Source organism: Somniosus microcephalus, chromosome 2 (genome assembly GCF_052327205.1).
Source record: "Somniosus microcephalus isolate GS21.2 chromosome 2, FLI_Smic_1.0, whole genome shotgun sequence".
NCBI classification, from domain to species: Eukaryota; Metazoa; Chordata; class Chondrichthyes; order Squaliformes; family Somniosidae; genus Somniosus; species Somniosus microcephalus.
Window position 1 is genome coordinate 7090561 of NC_140988.1, and position 18769 is coordinate 7109329.

Consider the following 18769-nt stretch of genomic DNA (forward strand, 5'->3'; position numbering starts at 1 on the left):
CGCTTGATTGGCACCCCATCCACCACCTTAAACATTCACTCCCTCCACCACCGATGAACCATGGCTTCAGTGTGTACCATCTGCAAGATGCACTGCAGCAACTCCCAAATCCACGACCTCTACCACCTAGAAGGACAAGGAGAGCAGGCGCATGGGAACACCACCACCTCCAAGTTCCCCTCCAATTTACACACCATTCTGACTTGGAAATATATCGGCCGTTCCTTCATCGTCGCTGGGTCAAAATCCTGGAACTCCCTCCCTAACAGCACTGTGGGAGCACCTTCACCACACGGACTGCAGCGGTTCAAGAAGGTGGCTCACCACCACCTTCTCAAGAGCAACTAGGGATGGGCAAGAAATGCCGGCCTTGCCAGCGACGCCCACATCCCAGGAACGAAGAAAAATAACAGAATCTAGTGAACCTTCGTTGCACGCCCTCTAAGGCAAGTGTATCCTTCCTTAGGTAAGGAGGCCAAAATTGTACACAGTTTACAATGTAAGTTTCTTCTCAACTGTGGAATATTTACAGGTGTTGCTCGGGCAGAGGCAGTGCAGCGCGGTGAGCAGCAGCAGCGCAGTGCGGTGAGCAGAGGCAGCGCAGCGCGGTGGGCAGAGGCAGCGCAGCGCGGTGAGCAGCAGCAGCAGCCACGACAACCCGCTGGAACACGTCGGCCGGCAGTTCCTTGGCGGGAAGGCATTCCGACTGGGAGGAGGGGAGCCGAGCATGGCGGCCAGAGGCCGAACCGTGAGAGGGAGAAGCAGGCCCCGGGCCGTCGGACCGTGGAGCCGGTGATGGTGAGGTGGAGGCCGCAGCGACCGGAGAGGAGGCCGCGGTGACGAGGAGGACGGAGCGGCTGAGGGACATCGTGCTCCCACTGCCACTGGAAGCCATTGTATTGACTTTCTGAACACGGCGCTGTAAGAATAGCTGACGTGTCCCCACGGGGAGTAAGCATTCCATTGTAATTGTACTTGTACTGGTTACATATGGCAAATAAAATTGAATTGAGATGCTCATTTTTCCAAAGGAGCCCGGGTGCTAATGAAGTGAAATCACTTCTTAAGCTTGATGAAGATTCCAAAATGTTTCATTTGTGAATGAGACACTTAGATGATTCCAGGTAGTTAAGAACACAAGAACATAAGAATTAGGAGCAGGAGTCGGCCACTCGGCCCCTCGAGCCTGCTCCGCCATTCAATAAGATCATGGTTGATCTTCGACCCCAACTCCACTTTCCCGCCCGATCCCCATATCCCTTGATTCCCCGAGAGTCCAAAAATCTTTCTATCTCAGCCTTGAATATACTCAACGACTGAGCCTCCACAGCCCTCTGGGGCAGAGAATTCCAAAGATTCACCGCCCTCTGAGTGAAGAAATTCCTCCTCGTCTCAGTCTTAAATGGCCGACCCCTTATTCTGAGACTGTGACCCCTGGTTCTAGGCTCCCCAGCCAGGGGAAACAGTCTCTCAGCATCTAATCACTCCAATAGTTTTATATTTTAGACGGACGCAGATCAGGTCAGGACACTTACCACAGTCGAGCTTACCTTGTAAAGTCTTTGCAAAATATTTAAACAATTGCACAGTTTGTCGGGAAATTCCTTTGGCTCACTGGAGCTCTCCCGCAGAAGCCGGTGAGACACACTTTTATACATTGCCACAAGTTTCTTGAAGAAAAATTCATTGAGGTTACTCCACCAAGATTCTGGTCAATAGTTGAGGGAGAAGCAAAAAAAAAATTAAAATAAAATAAGTCTCATTTTGATTCATCTTAAGAATTAAACACATCACTGAAGCAGAAATTTGCTTTATTTATTACTGGGGATTCTGAATTTATTTATTTTTTTGGTTGAATTTGGTGCTCATCAAGGTAACGGTCAATGCTGGAGAATGAGATTCTTGGCTGGATTTTGTAGCCTATTTCGCTATCATACTCTGCAGGGCTGAGAAATTTAGGGGAATGATATTGAAGGTTGCTGACTACACCAAATTGGGGGTGGGGGTGGGGGAGGGCTGTGGTGGGTTGCGACAAATGGATAAAGACGGCAGGAGGCTATAGCAGGATGGGCAGGCGCAGTTCAAATGTAGAAAAATGTGAAGGGTAATTCTCACTTTCAAGCGTTTGGGTGGTAAACTGGCAGAATGTGTTGCCCATACAAAGGCAGATGCTGGAAATCTGAAAATATTAAACAGAAAATGCTGGAAACACTCGGCAGGTCAGGCAGCATCTGTGGAGAGAGAAACAGAGTTAATGGGCTCGATATTCCAAGCCCCGAGGAGGCGGGTTTGGAGGCGGGATGGTGGGAAAATTGCAGAATCGGGGGGCAGGAACCCATCCCGCCCCCCAACCCGCTTCCGTGCCAGTTTCCCAGGAGGCGGGTACCCGGCCTGTGCTGGGAGCCACCTCCCCGAGGTGGGAAGGGGATTAGTGCCAATTAGCTGCCTGTTAACAGGTAGTTAACAGGCAGTTTTTTAGCCTAATCCCTATTTTTAGCCCTGAAGTGTGGGCTTCCCGACGGCTCCGAACCACGCCAAGTTAGCGAGGCGGACCGTCGGTCTGAAGGGGTTGGAGGGGTCGAGATGTCCGTTGTGCAGGTGAGTGATGGGTGCATGTGTGCAGAGGTTAGTGTGTGAGGTAAGTGTAAAGTGTTTTAATAAGTTTTACTTACCTTTACTTTCTCCTGCAGGCTTCCTTCCTTCAGTTCTCGGGAGTCCCTCATCTCACCGGCACAGAAAGCAGAATGGCCGCTGAACTGTCAAAAGCTGCAGCCTCTGCTTTCTGGTCTGGAGAGATCTCTAACTGAGTCTGAGTAGAAGGACTCAAGTTAGAAGACAGATCGTCAGTGTTTGACAGCTTCACAGAGCTGTCAAACGCTGATTTTTCATCTGTCAAAAGCTCTTGACAGATGAAATGTCAATCGCTGATGTCACCAGTAACCAGGTGTCCCTTAATTGGCCTGCTGAGCCCACTGGGCGGGCTTAACAAGGTCAATCAAGGGAAAATAGCGTGGGTTGGCCACAAGTCGATGGAGGCGAGACTACAACCCAAAAAGTGGGAGTCCCGCCTCCAAAAGCTCCCCATTGACAAAATCCAGCCCTACGTTTCAGGTCAATGACATTTCGTCAGAACTGGAGAAAGTTAGAGATTTTTTTAAATATTCGTTCCTGGAATGTGGGCGTCGCTGGCAAGGCCAGCATTTATTGCCCATCCCTAATTGCCCTCGAGAAGGTGGTGGTGATCCGCCTTCTTGAACTGCAGAGGGCAGTTAAGAGTCAACCACATTGCTGTGGGTCTGGAGTCACATATAGGCCAGACCGGGTAAGGACAGCAGATTTCCTTCCACTAAAGCACACAAGTGAACCAGATGGGTTTTTATGACAATCTGGTAGTTTCATTTCTGATGCTAGTTTTTGATTCCAGATTTATTTAATTAATTGAATTTAAATTCCTCAGCTACTTGTGGTGGGATTTGAACTCACGTTTCCAGGATCATTAATTACTGGCCCAGTAACATAACCACTATGCTACCGTACCCGTGTATCACCCACCCACATGAGGTATGAAGTTTGGCCGAAGAGAACAGGAAAATTCCAGGCCCTTCTTTGAAAAAAATGCCGTGGGATCTTTTTGTACCTCCAACACTGCAGCTCTCCTTCAGTACTGCACTGAGGTGTCAGCCTAGATCGGAGTGTGGCTGGAACCCACAACCAACTGACTCACAAGCAAGAATGCCAAACACTGACACAATCCGACACTTTAAAAAAAAAAGAAAAATGCCAAAGGGTAGAGGGAAAAGGGCAATGGAATGGGACCAAGTGGAGAGCTCTTCTGCGCTATAGTAATCTACAACAAAAAACAACTTTGATTCCGAGAGCACTCCTCACACACAGGGAGATATCTCCCAGACTGATGCCTGGGATGGCAGGAATGACGTATGAGGAGAGATTGGGTCGATTGGGCTTATACTCGCTGGAGTTTAGAAGAATGAGAGGGGATCTCATTGAAACTTATAAAATTCTAACAGGACTAGACAGACTAGATGCAGGAAGGATGTTCCTGATGGCCGGGGAGTCCCGAACCAGGGGTCACAGTCTAAGGATAAGGGGTAGGCCATTTAGGACAGAGATGAGGAGGAATTTCTTCACCCAGAGAGTGGTGAACCTGTGGAATTCTCTACCACAGAAGGCAGTTGAGGCCAATTCATTAAATATATTCAAGAAGGAGTTAGATATATTTCTTAAGGCTAAAGGGATCAAGGGATATGGGGAGAAAGCAGGGACAGGGTACTGAATTTGGATGATCAGCCATGATCTCATTAAATGGCGGAGCAGGCTCGAGGGGCTGAATGGCCTACTCCTGCTCCTATCTTCTATGTTTCTATCTCAAAGCGCTTTACATTGAGGGGGGAAAAACAGTAGTCATCGAGTCGAAGAGAAAAAGGGGAAAATTGGAGATAGTTAAGGAGAGGGTCCAAAGGCACATTTAACAGTTTATAAGCAAGTACAGAGGCCGGGTGGGGGGGTGGGGAGAGAGGGAAGAACAAAAGGGAAAGTCTGTGATAGGGCGGAAGGCAGGAGTGAGTAAATGACAAAAGGGATGATGGTGCGAGGCAAGAGGAGATGGTAATGGGACAAGTAAAGAAATATAAGATGGGTCTAGAGGAGCTGTAAATGGTTCAGTGCTAACTTATTAACGGTTAAATCTCTTAATTTCTTCCAGTTCTGATGAAAGGTCATCGACCTGATTAACTCTGTTTTTCTCTTTCCACAGATGCTGCCTGACCTGTTGAGTGTTTCCAGCATTTTCTGTTTCTATTTCAGATATACCAGCACCCGCGGTGTTTTGCTTTTGTATTAGAATCTGGTCATTGGTTCCGGGGTGTATGTAAATTTAGGATCATTTCTTACCAAGGATCTCCAGTTGGCTTTCCTCGTGTGCCACGATAGCTGTACTCAGAAGACTTGTAAGCTTCACCATGTTGTTTTGCTCTGTCTGGACGTCTATGAGCTCTGGCAGAACAAGGTACACCCGAAGAGCCTCCACGCCAGCAGGAGATTTAGATAATGAAGGGATCAAATTATTCTCTACAGCATTAGTTACCTAGTGAAAAAAAAATTGGTGTGTAACTAATATATAATCAACAACAACAACTTGCATTCATATAACACCTTTAACATAGTAAAACATCCCAAGGTGCTTCACAGGAGCGATTATCAGACAAAATTTGACACCGAGCCACATAAGGAGATATTACGGCAGGTGACCAAAAGCTTGGTCAAAGAGGTCGGTTTTAAGGAGCATCTTAAAGGAGGAGAGAGAGGCAGAGAGGTTTAGGGAGGGAATTCCTGATTTTGGGGCCTTGAAGACTGAAGGCACGGCCACCAATGGTGGAGTGAAGGAAATCAGGGATGCGCAAGAGGCCAGAATTGGAGGAACGCAGAGTTCGCGGGGGAGTTCTAGGTGAGGATGAAGGTTAATCCAATAATAAATTGCTGTAGGTACAGGATTTCTTTCAGGATTCCAACATTTTGAATTTGTGGGTTTTCAAGACAGAACCCTTATTATACGGGTAGTCTAATCCCATACCAGTGCAATAAAACTCCCCAGGAGTCTCCCCAGCGTTCTCTCACAAAGTTAGTTCTCAATTGTAACTGGGCTATCTGCAGAACCGGAAGAACAGAGGAAAGCCATTTCTCAGAGGGAAAGAAAAGTTGAGGAACTGTCAACCTGCACTGTTCTCACATAACTCCAAATGGCCGGTTCAAGAGTGGCATTGGCAGAGGCCTACCTACATTGAGGCCTGGACACACTGAGGCCTGAGGTCTGAACACACTGAGTCCTGAGCACAATGAGGCCTGCTCACATGAGGGCTGAACACACTGAGGCCTGAGGCCTGCTCACAGTGAGGCCTGAACACACAGAGACCTGAGGCCTGAACACACTGAGGCCTGAACAAACTGAGGCCTGTTCACACTGAGACCTGAACACACTGAGACCCGAGACCTGAGGCCTGGGCACATTGCGGCCTGAGGCCTGTTCACACCGAGGACTGAACACAATGAGGCCTGAGGCCTGCTCACAGTGAGGCCTGAACATACTGAGGCCTGAGGCCCGCTCACAGTGAGGCCTGAACAAACTAAGGCCTGTTCACACTGAGGACTGAACACACTGAGGCCTGAGGCCCGCTCACAGTGAGGCCTGAACACACAGAGACCTGAGGCCTGAACAAACTGAGGGCGTTCACAGTGAGTCCTGAACACACCGAGGCCTGCTCACACTATTTCTCCCACTCTGTTGAGGGTATTTCCAATTTCCAGTTGCTATTTGAATCAAACTCGATTTAAGCAGCTGAAATTGACCAGATCGGTGCAATAATTCTGTTTATGTGGTTTAATATCCTGTGAACAAACCGAAACACGGTGGTGGGGGGAGGGGAGCTTTATGTCTTTGTGGATGGAACATTGTCAGAGAGTTACGCCCGAGTTCCCAATGCGTTCAGCAACAGGAGCCTCTCAAGGCACAACTCAGGAGTGTGATGGAATACTCTCCACTTGCCTGGATGAGTGCAGCTCCAACAACACTCGAGAAGCTCGACACCATCCAGGACAAAGCAGCCCCCTTGATTGGCGCCCCATCCACCACCTTAAATATTCACTCCCTCCACCACCGGTGCAATAAATCTGCTCTTAACCCACTCTGCTCTAAGTTCAAAAGACTTAGGGGGATAATTTTTGGCTACTTTTTGCACCCCGAACAAGCTCGCACCTCTGTGCTGGAAGTTGAATGTTAGCGCCGGGGGTACAGGCGGGGCACTACCGGAATCGCTCCCCCTCCCCCTCCCCCTTGGGGCGCTCCCATTGACTAGCTTAGCGCCACGGGTATTACAGGCCTTCCTCCCCTGATTAAAGGGGAGGGGCCTAGCCTAGCGCGCACCGGGGCCCTGCTGGACCACCCAGGGAGCGGGGTGCTGGCAAAAGAGCCCAGCACTCAAGAGGCGCGCCGGTCGGAGCGATCGCGGCCGGCACCCCGCAGGAGGAGGCCAGAGGGTGGGGGCAGGAGCTGGCAGGTGGCTCCAAATAAAAATGTCCGCCTGGCACCTGCCCTTTAATTTGCGCCGCCGCTCTTTCCCCATCGCCCCGCAAGTTGTTCCCCTTCTAGCACATCATCCAGAATCCGACTGGTGTAATCGCCAACATTACCTCTTGTAAAAGTGTGGGATTTTTCCCCAATTTCTCAAACCACAGGCTCACCGCTGACATGTCAATTCCTGAGGCCGCTCTGCTGGTTTTGAAATGGCTACCCTCGCTGTTCCAAAAAAACAACAGTAAAACAAGTGTCAACTTTACACAACGGTTGATGTATTAACACAAAATCAAAAAAACACTGCGGATGCTGGAAATACTCAGCAGGTCAAGGCAGCGTCTGTGGAGAGAGAGAGAGAAACAGAGTTAACGTTTCTGGTCGATGATCCTTCCTCAGAACTGGAAAAAGTTAGAGATGTAACAGGTTGTTAAGCAAGTGTAGGTGTTGTGTCTGTACCTTTCTACCTAGACACAATTAGAACTCAGAACTCAGAGATTCAAACATAAAGTGCTTTATTCAGGAAGGACAGGAAGTTCTGGAAAGTTCTGAATAAAGAGAGCTAAACTTAACCAAGAGAACACCCAACCATTTACCTGCTGTGACAGCGCCACCACAGGTGGGAGGAGAACACACAATACATAACATATTCCTCCCCTCTTAAATGAAAGGTCCACATTATTGCTCAACAGGTAAGTTACTTTCAATGCACTCACTAACCAAGGGTAGAGGTAGACTGCCTCAAACCCTGACTACAAAGAGAGCTAAACTTAACCAAGAGAACACCCAACCATTTATCTGCTGTGACAGCGTCACCACAGGTGGGAGGAGAACACACAATACATAACAGTAGGGGCTGGGAGAGAGGGGAGGGGAGGAAAGAACAAAGGGAAGGTCTGTGATAGGGTGAAAGGCCGGAGAGATTAAATGACAAAAGAGATGATGGTGCAAGGCGAAAGGAGAGGTAATGGGACAAGTTAAGAAACAAAAGATGACTCTAGATGAAGTGTAAATGGCGATGGCAGGATGACCAACAGCTGCCATGTGTGAGAGAGAAAATAAATTGATATATTAAGATAGATTTTGTGCGGAGGTGCCTGACCCCACCAGCAGCACAAGTCAGAAAAATCACTCTCAGCTGACTGCCAGAATTCACGTGAAGGACTCCCACGATGACTCAGGTGTCAGCCGCGGCTCAGTGGGCAACACTGTCTCGCCTCTGAGTCTAGAAGGTCGTGGGTTCAAGTCCCACTCCAGAGACTGGAGCACAAAACCCAGGCCGACTCTCCCAGAGTGATACTGAGGGAGCGCTGCACTGTCGGAGGTGCCATCTTTCGGAGGAGACGTGAAACTGAATCCCGTCGGCCCTCTCAGCTGGACGTAAAAGTTCCCGTGGCACTATTTCGAAGAAGAGCAGCGGGAGAGGGTCCTGGGGCCAATATTTTTCCTGCAACCAACATCACTAAAAAAAACCCAGATTATCTGGTCATTTATCACGTTGCTGTTTGTGGGATCTCGCTGCGCGCAGATTGGCTGCTGCGTTTCCTACATCACAACAGTGACCGCACTTTGAAAGTTGGCTGTGAAGCGTTTGGGAAATCATGAGGTCACCAATTTGGGGTCAGAGGTGTGTCTGGAGTGGAGTGCGGGAGATAACACCGTGACACTGGTGCTTTTTGGCCCCAATCTGCTCCCGGAAAACAGACGCAGCACAGTTCAATGGGATGGCAGGAATGACGTATGAGGAGAGATTGGGTCGATTGGGCTTATACTCGCTGGAGTTTAGAAGAATGAGAGGGGATCTCATTGAAACTTATAAAATTCTGACAGGACTGGACAGACTAGATGCAGGAAGGATGTTCCCGATGGTCGGGGGAGTCCAGAACCAGAGGTCACAGTTTAAGGATAAGGGGTAAGCCATTTAGGACAGAGATGAGGAGGAATTTCTTCACCCAGAGAGTGGTGAACCTGTGGAATTCTCTACCACAAAAGGCAGTTGTGGCCAATACATTAAATATATTTAAGAAGGAGTTAGATATATTTCTTAAGGCTAAAGGAATCAAGGGATATGGGGAGAAGGCAGGGACAGGATACTGAATTTGGATGATCAGCCATGATCTCATTGAATGGTGGAGCAGGCTCGAGGGGCCGAATGGCCTACTCCTGCTGCTATCTTCTATGTTTCTACGTTTCAATTTCTCCACCAGACTTCCTAGAACACAGATGGTCCGGAGCCAACTGCATTTCAAATAGGCCCTTGCAACTCCAAAGACATGAGGGTAAATTTAGTAATTTCATCCTTTCAATAGGGAACGTAGGAAGAGGAGGAGGAACCTCGAGCCTGTTCCGCCATTCAGTAAGATCACGGCTGATCTGTATCTTAACTCCATCCACCCGCCTTGGTTCCGTAACCCTTAATACTCTTACCCAACAAAAATCTATCAATCTCAGGTTTGAAATTTTCAATTGACCTCCAGCCTCAACAGCTTTTGGGGGGAGAGAGTTCCAGATTTCCACTCCCCTTTGTGTGAAGAAGTGCTTCCCGACATCACCCCTGAACGGCCTGGCTCTAATTTTAAGGTCCTGTCCCCTTGTTCTGGACTCCCCCCACCAGAGGAAATAGTTTCTCTCTATCGACCCGATCGACTCCTTTAATCATCTTTTTTTTTATTCGTTCATGGGATGTGGGCGTCGCCGGCAAGGCCAGCATTTATTGCCCATCCCTAGCTGCCCTTGAGAAGGTGGTGGTGAGCCGCCTTCTTGAACCGCTGCAGTCCGTGTGGTGAAGGTGCTCCCACAGTGCTGTTAGGGAGGGAGTTCCAGGATTTTGACCCAACGACGATGATCGGCCGATATATTTCCAAGTCAGAATGGTGTGTGACTTGGAGGGTAACTTGGAGGTGGTGGTGTTCCCATGCACCTGCTGCCTTCTAGGTGGAAGAGGTGGCGGGTTTGGGAGGTGCTGCCGAAGAAGTCTTGGCGAGTTGTTGCAGTGCATTTTGTAGATGGTACACACTGCAGCCACGGTACACCTTAACACCTCAATTAGATCACCCCTTAAACTTCTATACTCGAGGGAATACAAGCCTAGCCTGTCCTCATAATTTAACCCTTTGAGCCCCGGTATCATTCTGGTGAATCTGCGCTCTCCAACGCCTCCCTGAGGTGCGGGGCCAGGACTGGACGCAGTATCCCAGGCTTGAACAGAGCACAGGTTGGGGGAGCGACACCGATATTGTAGCCCTAGCGACGACCCTTGCTCTCTTTGACCTCGACTCCACTTTGGGAGTGTGAAATTACAGCATTGATCTGATTGTTCTCACCCTCCGAACCACAGGTCTCTCTCTCCACACCCACCCTCCCCGAAATCAGTCTCACTGTACACTTTGAACTTGCCTTGTTTCCAGGAAGCTTCCATTCAGGGAAGCTGCAGAAGAAAAGATATGATCGATGTCCCTGTAGAAAAATTAAACAACATCATTTTTAAGAATATCCTAAGATTGCAGCGCAGTTTACTCCTTTAATTAAAGAGCGGTAAACTTAAAATATGAAATTAAAAAGAGTAGAATTTTGTTTCCCCAATTTTCTACCTTCTTTCCAGCTCTACAACCATCCGAGATCTCTGCGCTCCTCCAATTCTGGTCTCTTGCCCATCCTCGATGGAGGTGTGAGTAGGGGTGTGGGCTGGGGGTGGGGGTGGGGGGTGTGGGCTGGGGGTGGGGAGTGTGGGCTGGGGGTGGGGGTGGGGGGTGTGGGCTGGGGTGGGGGTGGGGAGTGTGGGCTGGTGCTGGGGGTTTGTGAGCTTGTGCTGGGGCTGGGGGTGGGGGTGGGGGGTGTGGGCTGGGGTGGGGGTGGGGGGTGGGGCTGGGGGTGGGGGGTGGGGGTGTGGGCTGGGGAGTGTGGGTGTGGGGGGTGTGGGCTGGTGCTGGGGGTTTGTGAGCTCGTGCTGGGGGTGGGGGGTGGGGCTGGGGGGTGTGGGCTGGGGGTGGGGATCCCCTACTGGTTCACGGCCGGGGGGGTGGTGTGGGCTGGTGCTGGGGGGGTCCCCTATCGGTACATGGCCGGGGGTGGGGGGGTTGGGCCACACCCCTGGGGTCTCCTCACCTTTCTCCACCACATTCCCGGGACGTGGGATCCTTCTCCTCTTTGCCAGATTTTCCCTCCTCCTCTGATATGCTGATATTCCCCTTTACACCTCCTCTAGACCCATCTTTTGTTTCTTTACTTGTCCCATCACCATCTCCTTTTGCCTCATGGTTTTGTCCTTTATTCTCTCCCGCCCTCCACTCTATCACAGACATTCCCTTTTGTCCTTTCCATGCTCCTCTTTCCCTGGCTCCAGACTTGCTTAAAATCTGTTAAATCTCTAAACATCGTCCAGTTCTGACGAAAGGTCATCGACCTGAAACGTTAACTCTGTTTCTCTCTCCACAGTTGCTGCCTGACCTGCTGAGCATTTCCAGCATTTTTCTGTGTTTTTTGTTATTAATTCCTGGGATGTGGGCGTCGCTGGCAAGGCCAACATTTATTGCCCATCCCTAGTTGCCCTTGGGAAGGTGGTGGTGAGCCACCTTCTTGAACCGCTGCAGTCCGTGTGGTGAAGGTGCTCCCACAGCGCTGTTAGGGAGGGAGTTCCAGGATTTTGACCCAAACTTGGCATCAGCGAGCAGGTTATTGGTGAGTAAGTACTGCTTGATAGTACTGTCAACGACACCTTCCATCATTTTGCTGATGATTGAGAGTAGACCGATGGAGCAGTAAAAGGCCAGATTGGATTTGTCCTGCTTTTTGTGGACAGGGCATACCTGGGCAGTTTTCCACATTGTCGGATAGATGCCAGTGTTGTAGCTGTACTGGAACAGCTTGGCTAGAGGCGCAGCTAGTTCTGGAGCACAAGTCTTCAGCACGACAGCCAGGATGTTATCGGGGCCCATAGCCTTTGCTGTATCCAGTGCGCTCAGCCATTTCTTGATATCACGTGGAGTGAATCGAATTGGCTGGAAACTGGCTTCTGTGATGGTGGGGACTGCAGGAGGAGGCCGATATGGAGCATCCACTCGGCATTTCTGGCTGAAGATGGTTGCAAATGCATTGGGGGGAAAATTGGGTATCACCCATTTTGGGGGCGCTAATGTCGGCCGGGCGCAAAGTTTAGCGCCTGGTGCTAATTATCGCCTCCGACTGCAAAATTCGCCTCTATCACCCCTGGAGGTGATTTGAGCGCTAAATCAGGCGCTACACACCTCTCTTAAGGCGCTAACGTCAGGGAGCGAGGCGCTACATCAGAACGCTACCAAAGCTCAGGCGATGTCCATTACCATGGAAGCCAGACAGACTGGCGCCGTCCAGTTCTTAAAGGGGAGGGGCCATCTTGCTGGCCAGCCGCACCCTGCTCATTGCAGCCTTGAATCTCAGCCTGGAGAGACCTCGAAAGCAATTGTGTTGGAAGCACTAATGGATAGGCCCAGGGAAAGAGCTCGGCGCTTAGGAACCTCAAAAATGGTGCTGATGGCCAAACTCCTTAGGGCAGCGTTAAATCTTTCCAGACGTCTCGCTCCCTCTCAACCTGCGTCTTCCAAAAATTTTACCGACAAGAAAAGGCAGGAAGTGCCAGCCTTTAAATAGCGCTCCTTCCCGAATTGTAAATGTTCCCCTCTACCTGTCGTTCCTAGCGGCAGGCGCTAAGGCAGGGGGCGCAGCTCAATATCCGGTCCGGGGCGTTGCACGCTCAACCGACGTCATGATCTGCGGGCGCAGGAGATCGTGGCGGTAGTGTTTAGTGCTGCCGCAAAACGACTGGTCAATTTCGCAAGCGGTGCTAAAATCGCCGCACCCGGGCGCTAAGTTCCTAGCGCCCCCGTTAGCGCCCCCCCCGAGGCGCTAACGGGAGGCGCTAACCAACCGAATTTTTCCCCCATTTGTCTTTTGCAGATTTCCAGCATCCGCAGTATTTGTGCTTTGCTACAAGTCACATTGTATTGGGGTTCTCTACTCTGACATTTACCTAATTCTCATTCAAAACAATGAAAATCAAAGCTAACGTTGTTAACACAAAAAGAAAGACACACTTACTCTTTTACGTTCTCCCACAGTTTCTCATCATCTGTCGCACTCCATTTGTTCAATAGAGAATCTTCAGCTGTGGCAATTCTCTTCATAGGAATGAATGAAGATTGAGCTGCAGGAGAAACTGAAGCCTACAATTAAAAAAAAGTAGATCAAGGATTGTACTTTATTTGGCAGAACACTGACATGAGACACTGGCCCAGAATTTGCTGGCAAAATAAAAGCAAGTTTATCGGCGCTCACCATTATTAATGCACAAACCGCCCGGCAACTTGCGGCGAGGGGAGCGATACACCCGTGAGTTGCGGATCCCCACGAGTTGCTGGACGGTTCGCGCCCCTCCGCTGTTAGCCTCGCGCAAACGGCAGCTCGCCCTCAACCTCCCCGTGAATTTCATGAAATTGCTGCTTTCGTGCATTAATTACCGATTAAACGGGTCGCAGAAAGTTAGGGCTGGTGCTTAACTGCGTAAGGACCCTTTTTTAATGTTGAGATTTATGTTCCTGCAATGCCACTCAACCTCTCTGGTCCAGAAAGGGAACAATTAAGACTGTGGAACCTCATTCCTGCAGGTTGTAAATTGTTCTTAGAGATCTTTTTCTTACTTTTTCTTCCTGTCTCTTTTTTTCTCTCTCTTAATACAATCTTTCTTTCCCTCTCTTTATGTCTCTTTTTGGACCTGATTTGACTCTAATTCACCCGATTTCCTTCTCAGTCGCTTCTCTGTTTCTTTCTCAATCGTTAAATTTCATTGGTTGAGGAGACAGACTGTTGGTCCCGTCGTTCACCCAGGTCCCCGATGCCCTGTTGCCCCTTGCCGCCCCGTTATCAGCTCGCACTATCGGCAAACTGCGGCACAAAATTGCTTTCGAGCTGAAGGGTGTGGGGAGAAAGTCTAACTAACGGGGCACGCCACGAGATCTCCCGCTCCAGCAAGGTCTGGGCCGCTGAGATCTGTGGAAAACAGCTCCAGGCAGGTCAATGCTAATCGTCAAAACATCCATGGGTCACTAGTGACACCAACAGTGGCTGTCTAAGGGAGCATTTATCACAAATTCTAAACCTCTTCCTTTCAGGCAAGTCTCGTTGGTAAATATAAACAAAAATAGATGGTAAGGCTTGAAAATAATTATTTTGAACTGTTAAATATTATTGCTCTAAATATAATGGAGTATATATATATATACAGTAATGTCCTCCAGCCCTACAATCCCCCGAAATCTCTGCGCTCCTCCAATTCTGGCCTCTTGCGCATCACTTATTTTAATTGCTCCACCATTGGTGGCCGTGCCTTCTGTTGCCTGGGCCCTAAGTTCTGGAATTCCCTCCCCAAACCTCTCCACCTCTCTACCTCTCTCTCCTCCTTTAAGACGGCCCTTAAAACCAACCTCTTTGACCAGACTTTTGGTCACCTGTCCTAATATTTCCTTATGTGAATCGTTGTCAAAGTTTGTTTGATAATCGCTCCTGTGAAGCGCCTTGGGACGTTTCACTACGTTAAAGGTGCCGTATAAATACAAGTTGTTGTTGTTGTTTAACATAACTTTAAAAATTTTTGAGGAGGTAACAAGGGGGGGTTGATGAGGGTGGAGCAATTGATGGCTTTTGATAAGGTCCCACATGGCAGACTGGTCAGAAAAGTAAAAGTCCATGGGATCCAAGGGAAAGTGGCAAGTTGGATCCAAAACTGGCTCAGAGGCAGGAAGCAGAGGGTAATGGTCAAAGGGTGTTTTTGTGTCAAGAAGGCTGTTTCCAGTGGGGTTCCGCAGGGCTCAGTACTGGGTCCCTTTCTTTCTGTGGTATGTATCAATGATTTAGACTTCAATGTAGGAAGTATGATTAAGAAGTTTGCAGATGATACAAAAATTGGCCGTGTGGTTGGCAGTGAGGAAGAAAGCTGTAGACTGGAGGAATATATCAATGCACTGGTCAGGCGGGCAGAACAGTGGCAAATGGAATTAAATCCGGAGAAGTGTGAGGTAATGCATTTGGGGAGGGCTAACAAGGCAAAGGAATACACTATAAATGGTAGGACACTGAGAAGTGTAGAGGATCAGAGGGACTTTGGAGTGCATGTCCACAGATCCCTGAAGGTAGCAGGACAGGTAGATAAGGTGGTCAAGAAGGCATACGGGATACTTGCCTTTAGTATCCGAGGCATAGAATAGAAGAGCAGGGAGGTTATGCTTGAACTGTATAAAACACGAGTTAGGCCTCAGCTAGAGCACTGCGTGCAGTTCTGGTCACCACATTACAGGAAGGATGTGATTGCACTAGAGAGGGTGCAGAGGAGATTTATTAGGATGTTTCCAGGACTGGAGAATTTTAGCTATGAGGAAAGATTGGATAGGCCGGGGTTGTTTTCTTTGGAACAGAGGAGGCTGAGGGGAGATTTAATTGAGGTGTATAAAATTATGAGGAGCCTAGATAGAGTGGATAGGGAGAACCTATTTTCCTTAGCAGAAGAGTCAATAACCAGGGGGCAGAGATTTAAAGTAATTGGTAGAAGGATTAGAGGGGAGTTGAGGAGAACTTTTTTCACCCAGAGGGTGGTGGGGGTCTGGAACTCACTGCCTGAAAGGGTGGTAGAGGCAGAAACCCTCATCACATTTAAAAAGTACTTGGACGTGCGCTTGAAGTGCCGTAACCTACAGGGCTACGGACCGAGAGCTGGAAAGTGGGATTAGGCTGGAGAGCTCTTTGTTGGCCAGCACGGACACGATGGGTCGAATGGCCTCCTTCTGTGCCGTCAATTTCTATGATTCTCTGTAGTCGATTAGAGTGGCTGGTGAGCAGCATCACAAACAGGAGATTAGCGGTAGTGTGCAACTTGGACACAAGTGATTTCACTGTCAGTTTCTGGATTCATTTAAAGGCTGTTCGAGTTCAAAGACATTCAGCACGACATTTTATTCACCTCAGTTCGGTGGGATGGTCCAGCTTGCTAGTTGTACCAAAAAGACGTTCTATTGAATGTTAAGATGTGGGTTTATATTTGAGGGTAAACTTTCTGAACTTGGAGCCTTGCCTCTAGGGAATGCATACGGTAAATTGTAAGCACCCAGTTCCATGGTTTGTCCATCTATTAAGTTTAATGGATTAAAATGATCAATAATAATAATCGTGGGGGACATGCAGATGATTTTCCGATAGGCGCTTCTGGGGAGCATGCTGGGAGCACGCACATTCTTAAAGATTACCCATTGCAGTTCAGTTACATTCATTCAGACCTCTGAGCCCAGATTACGAGCTCAAGTCTCTGCAGGGGGGCTTTAAACTAACAGCTGGCTTTGGTTTGACTATAATTGGGTGCTGCACTCCATCTGAACCTGGTAACGGAAAGGCAAGGGGCGTGGGAAGCACGACACTGAGGGTGCAGGAAGCTTTTCCAGAACTGTACTGAGAAACTGGTTACAGATAAACTAAACTAAAGGGTACAATTCTAAAGGGGGTGCAGGAACAGAGGGACCTGGGGGTATATGTGCGCAAATCGTTGAAGGTGGCAGGGCAGGTTGAGAAAGTGGTTAAAGAAGCATACGGGATCCTGGGCTTCATGAATAGAGGCACAGAGTACAAAGGAAGTTATGGTGAACCTTTATAAAACACTGGTTCGGCCTCAACTGGAGTATTGTGAAGGCCTAAGAGAGGGTGCAGAAAAGATTTACGAGAATGATTCCAGGGGTGAGGGACTTCAGTTACATGGATAGACTGGAGAAGCTGGGGTTGTTCTCCTTTAGAGCAGAGAAGATTGAGAGGAGATTTGATCGAGGTGTTCAAAATCATGAGGGGTCTAGACAGAGTAGATAGAGAGAAACTGTTCCCATTGGTGGAAGGGTTGAGAACCAGAGGACACAGATTTAAGGTGATTGGCAAAAAAACCAAAGGCGACATGAGGAAACACTTTTTTACGCAGCGAGTGGTTAGGATCTGGAATGCACTGCCTGAGAGGGTGGTGGAGGCAGATTCAATTGTGGCTTTCAAAAGGGAGTTGGATAAGTACCTGAAGGAAAAAAGTTTGCAGGGCTACAGGGAAAGGGTGGGGGAGTGGGACGAGCTGAAGTGCTCTTGCAGAGAGCCGGCACGGGCTCGACGGGCCGAATGGCCTCCTCCTGTGCTGTAACCATTCTCTGATTTTCTGATTCTATGAGATAGCACAGACAACACTTGCAGAGGAAAATAAAACAGTGAAAGGTATTAAAATATTCTAAATTTCCTACCACGTCACCAATACACAATGCAAAGCCTTGGTTAGCTCCTGCAAAAATTCGTCTGACAGCTGGTTGGATTAGACAATCTGTGAAGAACAAGAAAGAAAGAAAGACTTGCGTTTATACAACGCTTCTCACAACCTCAGGATGTCCCAAAGCACTTTACAGACAATTCAACGCTTTTTGAAGTGTGGTCACTGTTGTAATCACAGAATCACAGAAACCCCACAGTGCAGATAGAGGCCATTTTGGCCCATCGAGCCTGCACCGACATATATCCCACCCGATCCCTGTAACCCCTACACCAGCACATATCTCACCTTATCCCCGTAACCCCACGTATTTAATCCCCCTAACACTAAGGGTCAATTTATCATAGCCAATCAACCTAACCCGCACATCTTTGGACTGTGGGAGGAAACCGGAGCACCCGGAGGAAACCCACGCAAACACGGGGAGAATGTGCAAACAGCAGCCAATTGGCGCACAGCAAGCTCCCACAAACAGCAATGCGATAATCTGTTTTTAACGATATTGCTTAAGGGATAAATATTGACAAGACACTGGGGAGAACTCCCCTGCTCTTCATCGGAATAGTGCACGGGATCTTTTACATCCACCTGAGAGGGCAAATGGGGCCTCGGTTTAACGTCTCATCTGAAAGACGGCACTTCCGACAGTGCAGTGCTCCCGCAGTACTGCCCCACCGACAGTGCAGCACTCCCTCAGTACTGCCCCTCCGACAGTGCAGTGCTGCCTCAGTACTGCCCCTCCAACAGTCGAGTGACTCATAGCCCTATCCTGGCAACAAGAGCAGGTCAGAGGCTGGGTATTCTGCGGCGAGTGTCTCACCTCCTGACTCCCCAAAGCCTTTCCACCATCTACAAGGCACAAGTCAGGAGTGCGATGGAATACTCTCCACTTGCCTGGATGAGTGCAGCTCCAACAACACTCAAGATACTTGACACCATCCAGGACAAAGCAGCCCGCTTGATTGGCACCCCATCCACCACCTTAAACATTCACTCCCTCCACCACCGGCGCACCGTGACTGCAGTGTGTACCATCTACAAATGCACTGCAGCAACTCGCCAAGGCTTTTTCAGCAGCACCTCCCAAACCCGTGACCTCTTCCACCTAGAAGAACAAGGGCAGCAGGCGCATGGGAACACCATCACCTCCAAGTTCCTCTCCAAGTTACACACCATCCTGACTTGGAAATATATCGCCGTTCCTTCATCGTCGCTGGGTCAAAATCCTGGAACTCCCTCCCTAACAGCACTGTGGGAGCACCTTCACCACACGGACTACAGCGGTTCAAGAAGGCGGCTCACCACCACCTTCTCAAGGGGCAACTAGGGATGGGCAATAAATGCTGGCCTTGCCAGTGACGCCCACATCCCAGGAATTA

At 49.2% G+C, this 18769-nt stretch overlaps 1 protein-coding gene across 2 annotated transcripts in view; it reads right to left on the bottom strand.

Annotated features, from left to right (window-relative positions):
• LOC147122524 (putative E3 ubiquitin-protein ligase HERC4) overlaps positions 1–18769 on the bottom strand; it is a 128611-nt gene that overhangs the window by 40250 nt on the left and 69592 nt on the right. For both annotated transcript variants that reach the window (XM_086006225.1, XM_086006216.1), the window contains exons 9-14: positions 17368–17444; positions 13157–13281; positions 10481–10540; positions 7204–7309; positions 4912–5104; positions 1551–1708 (exon numbers count right to left, since the gene is read on the bottom strand). In XM_086006225.1, the coding sequence (XP_085862351.1) occupies positions 1551–1708; positions 4912–5104; positions 7204–7309; positions 10481–10540; positions 13157–13281; positions 17368–17444 (719 nt within the window). The remainder of the gene's footprint in view (positions 1–1550; positions 1709–4911; positions 5105–7203; positions 7310–10480; positions 10541–13156; positions 13282–17367; positions 17445–18769) is intronic.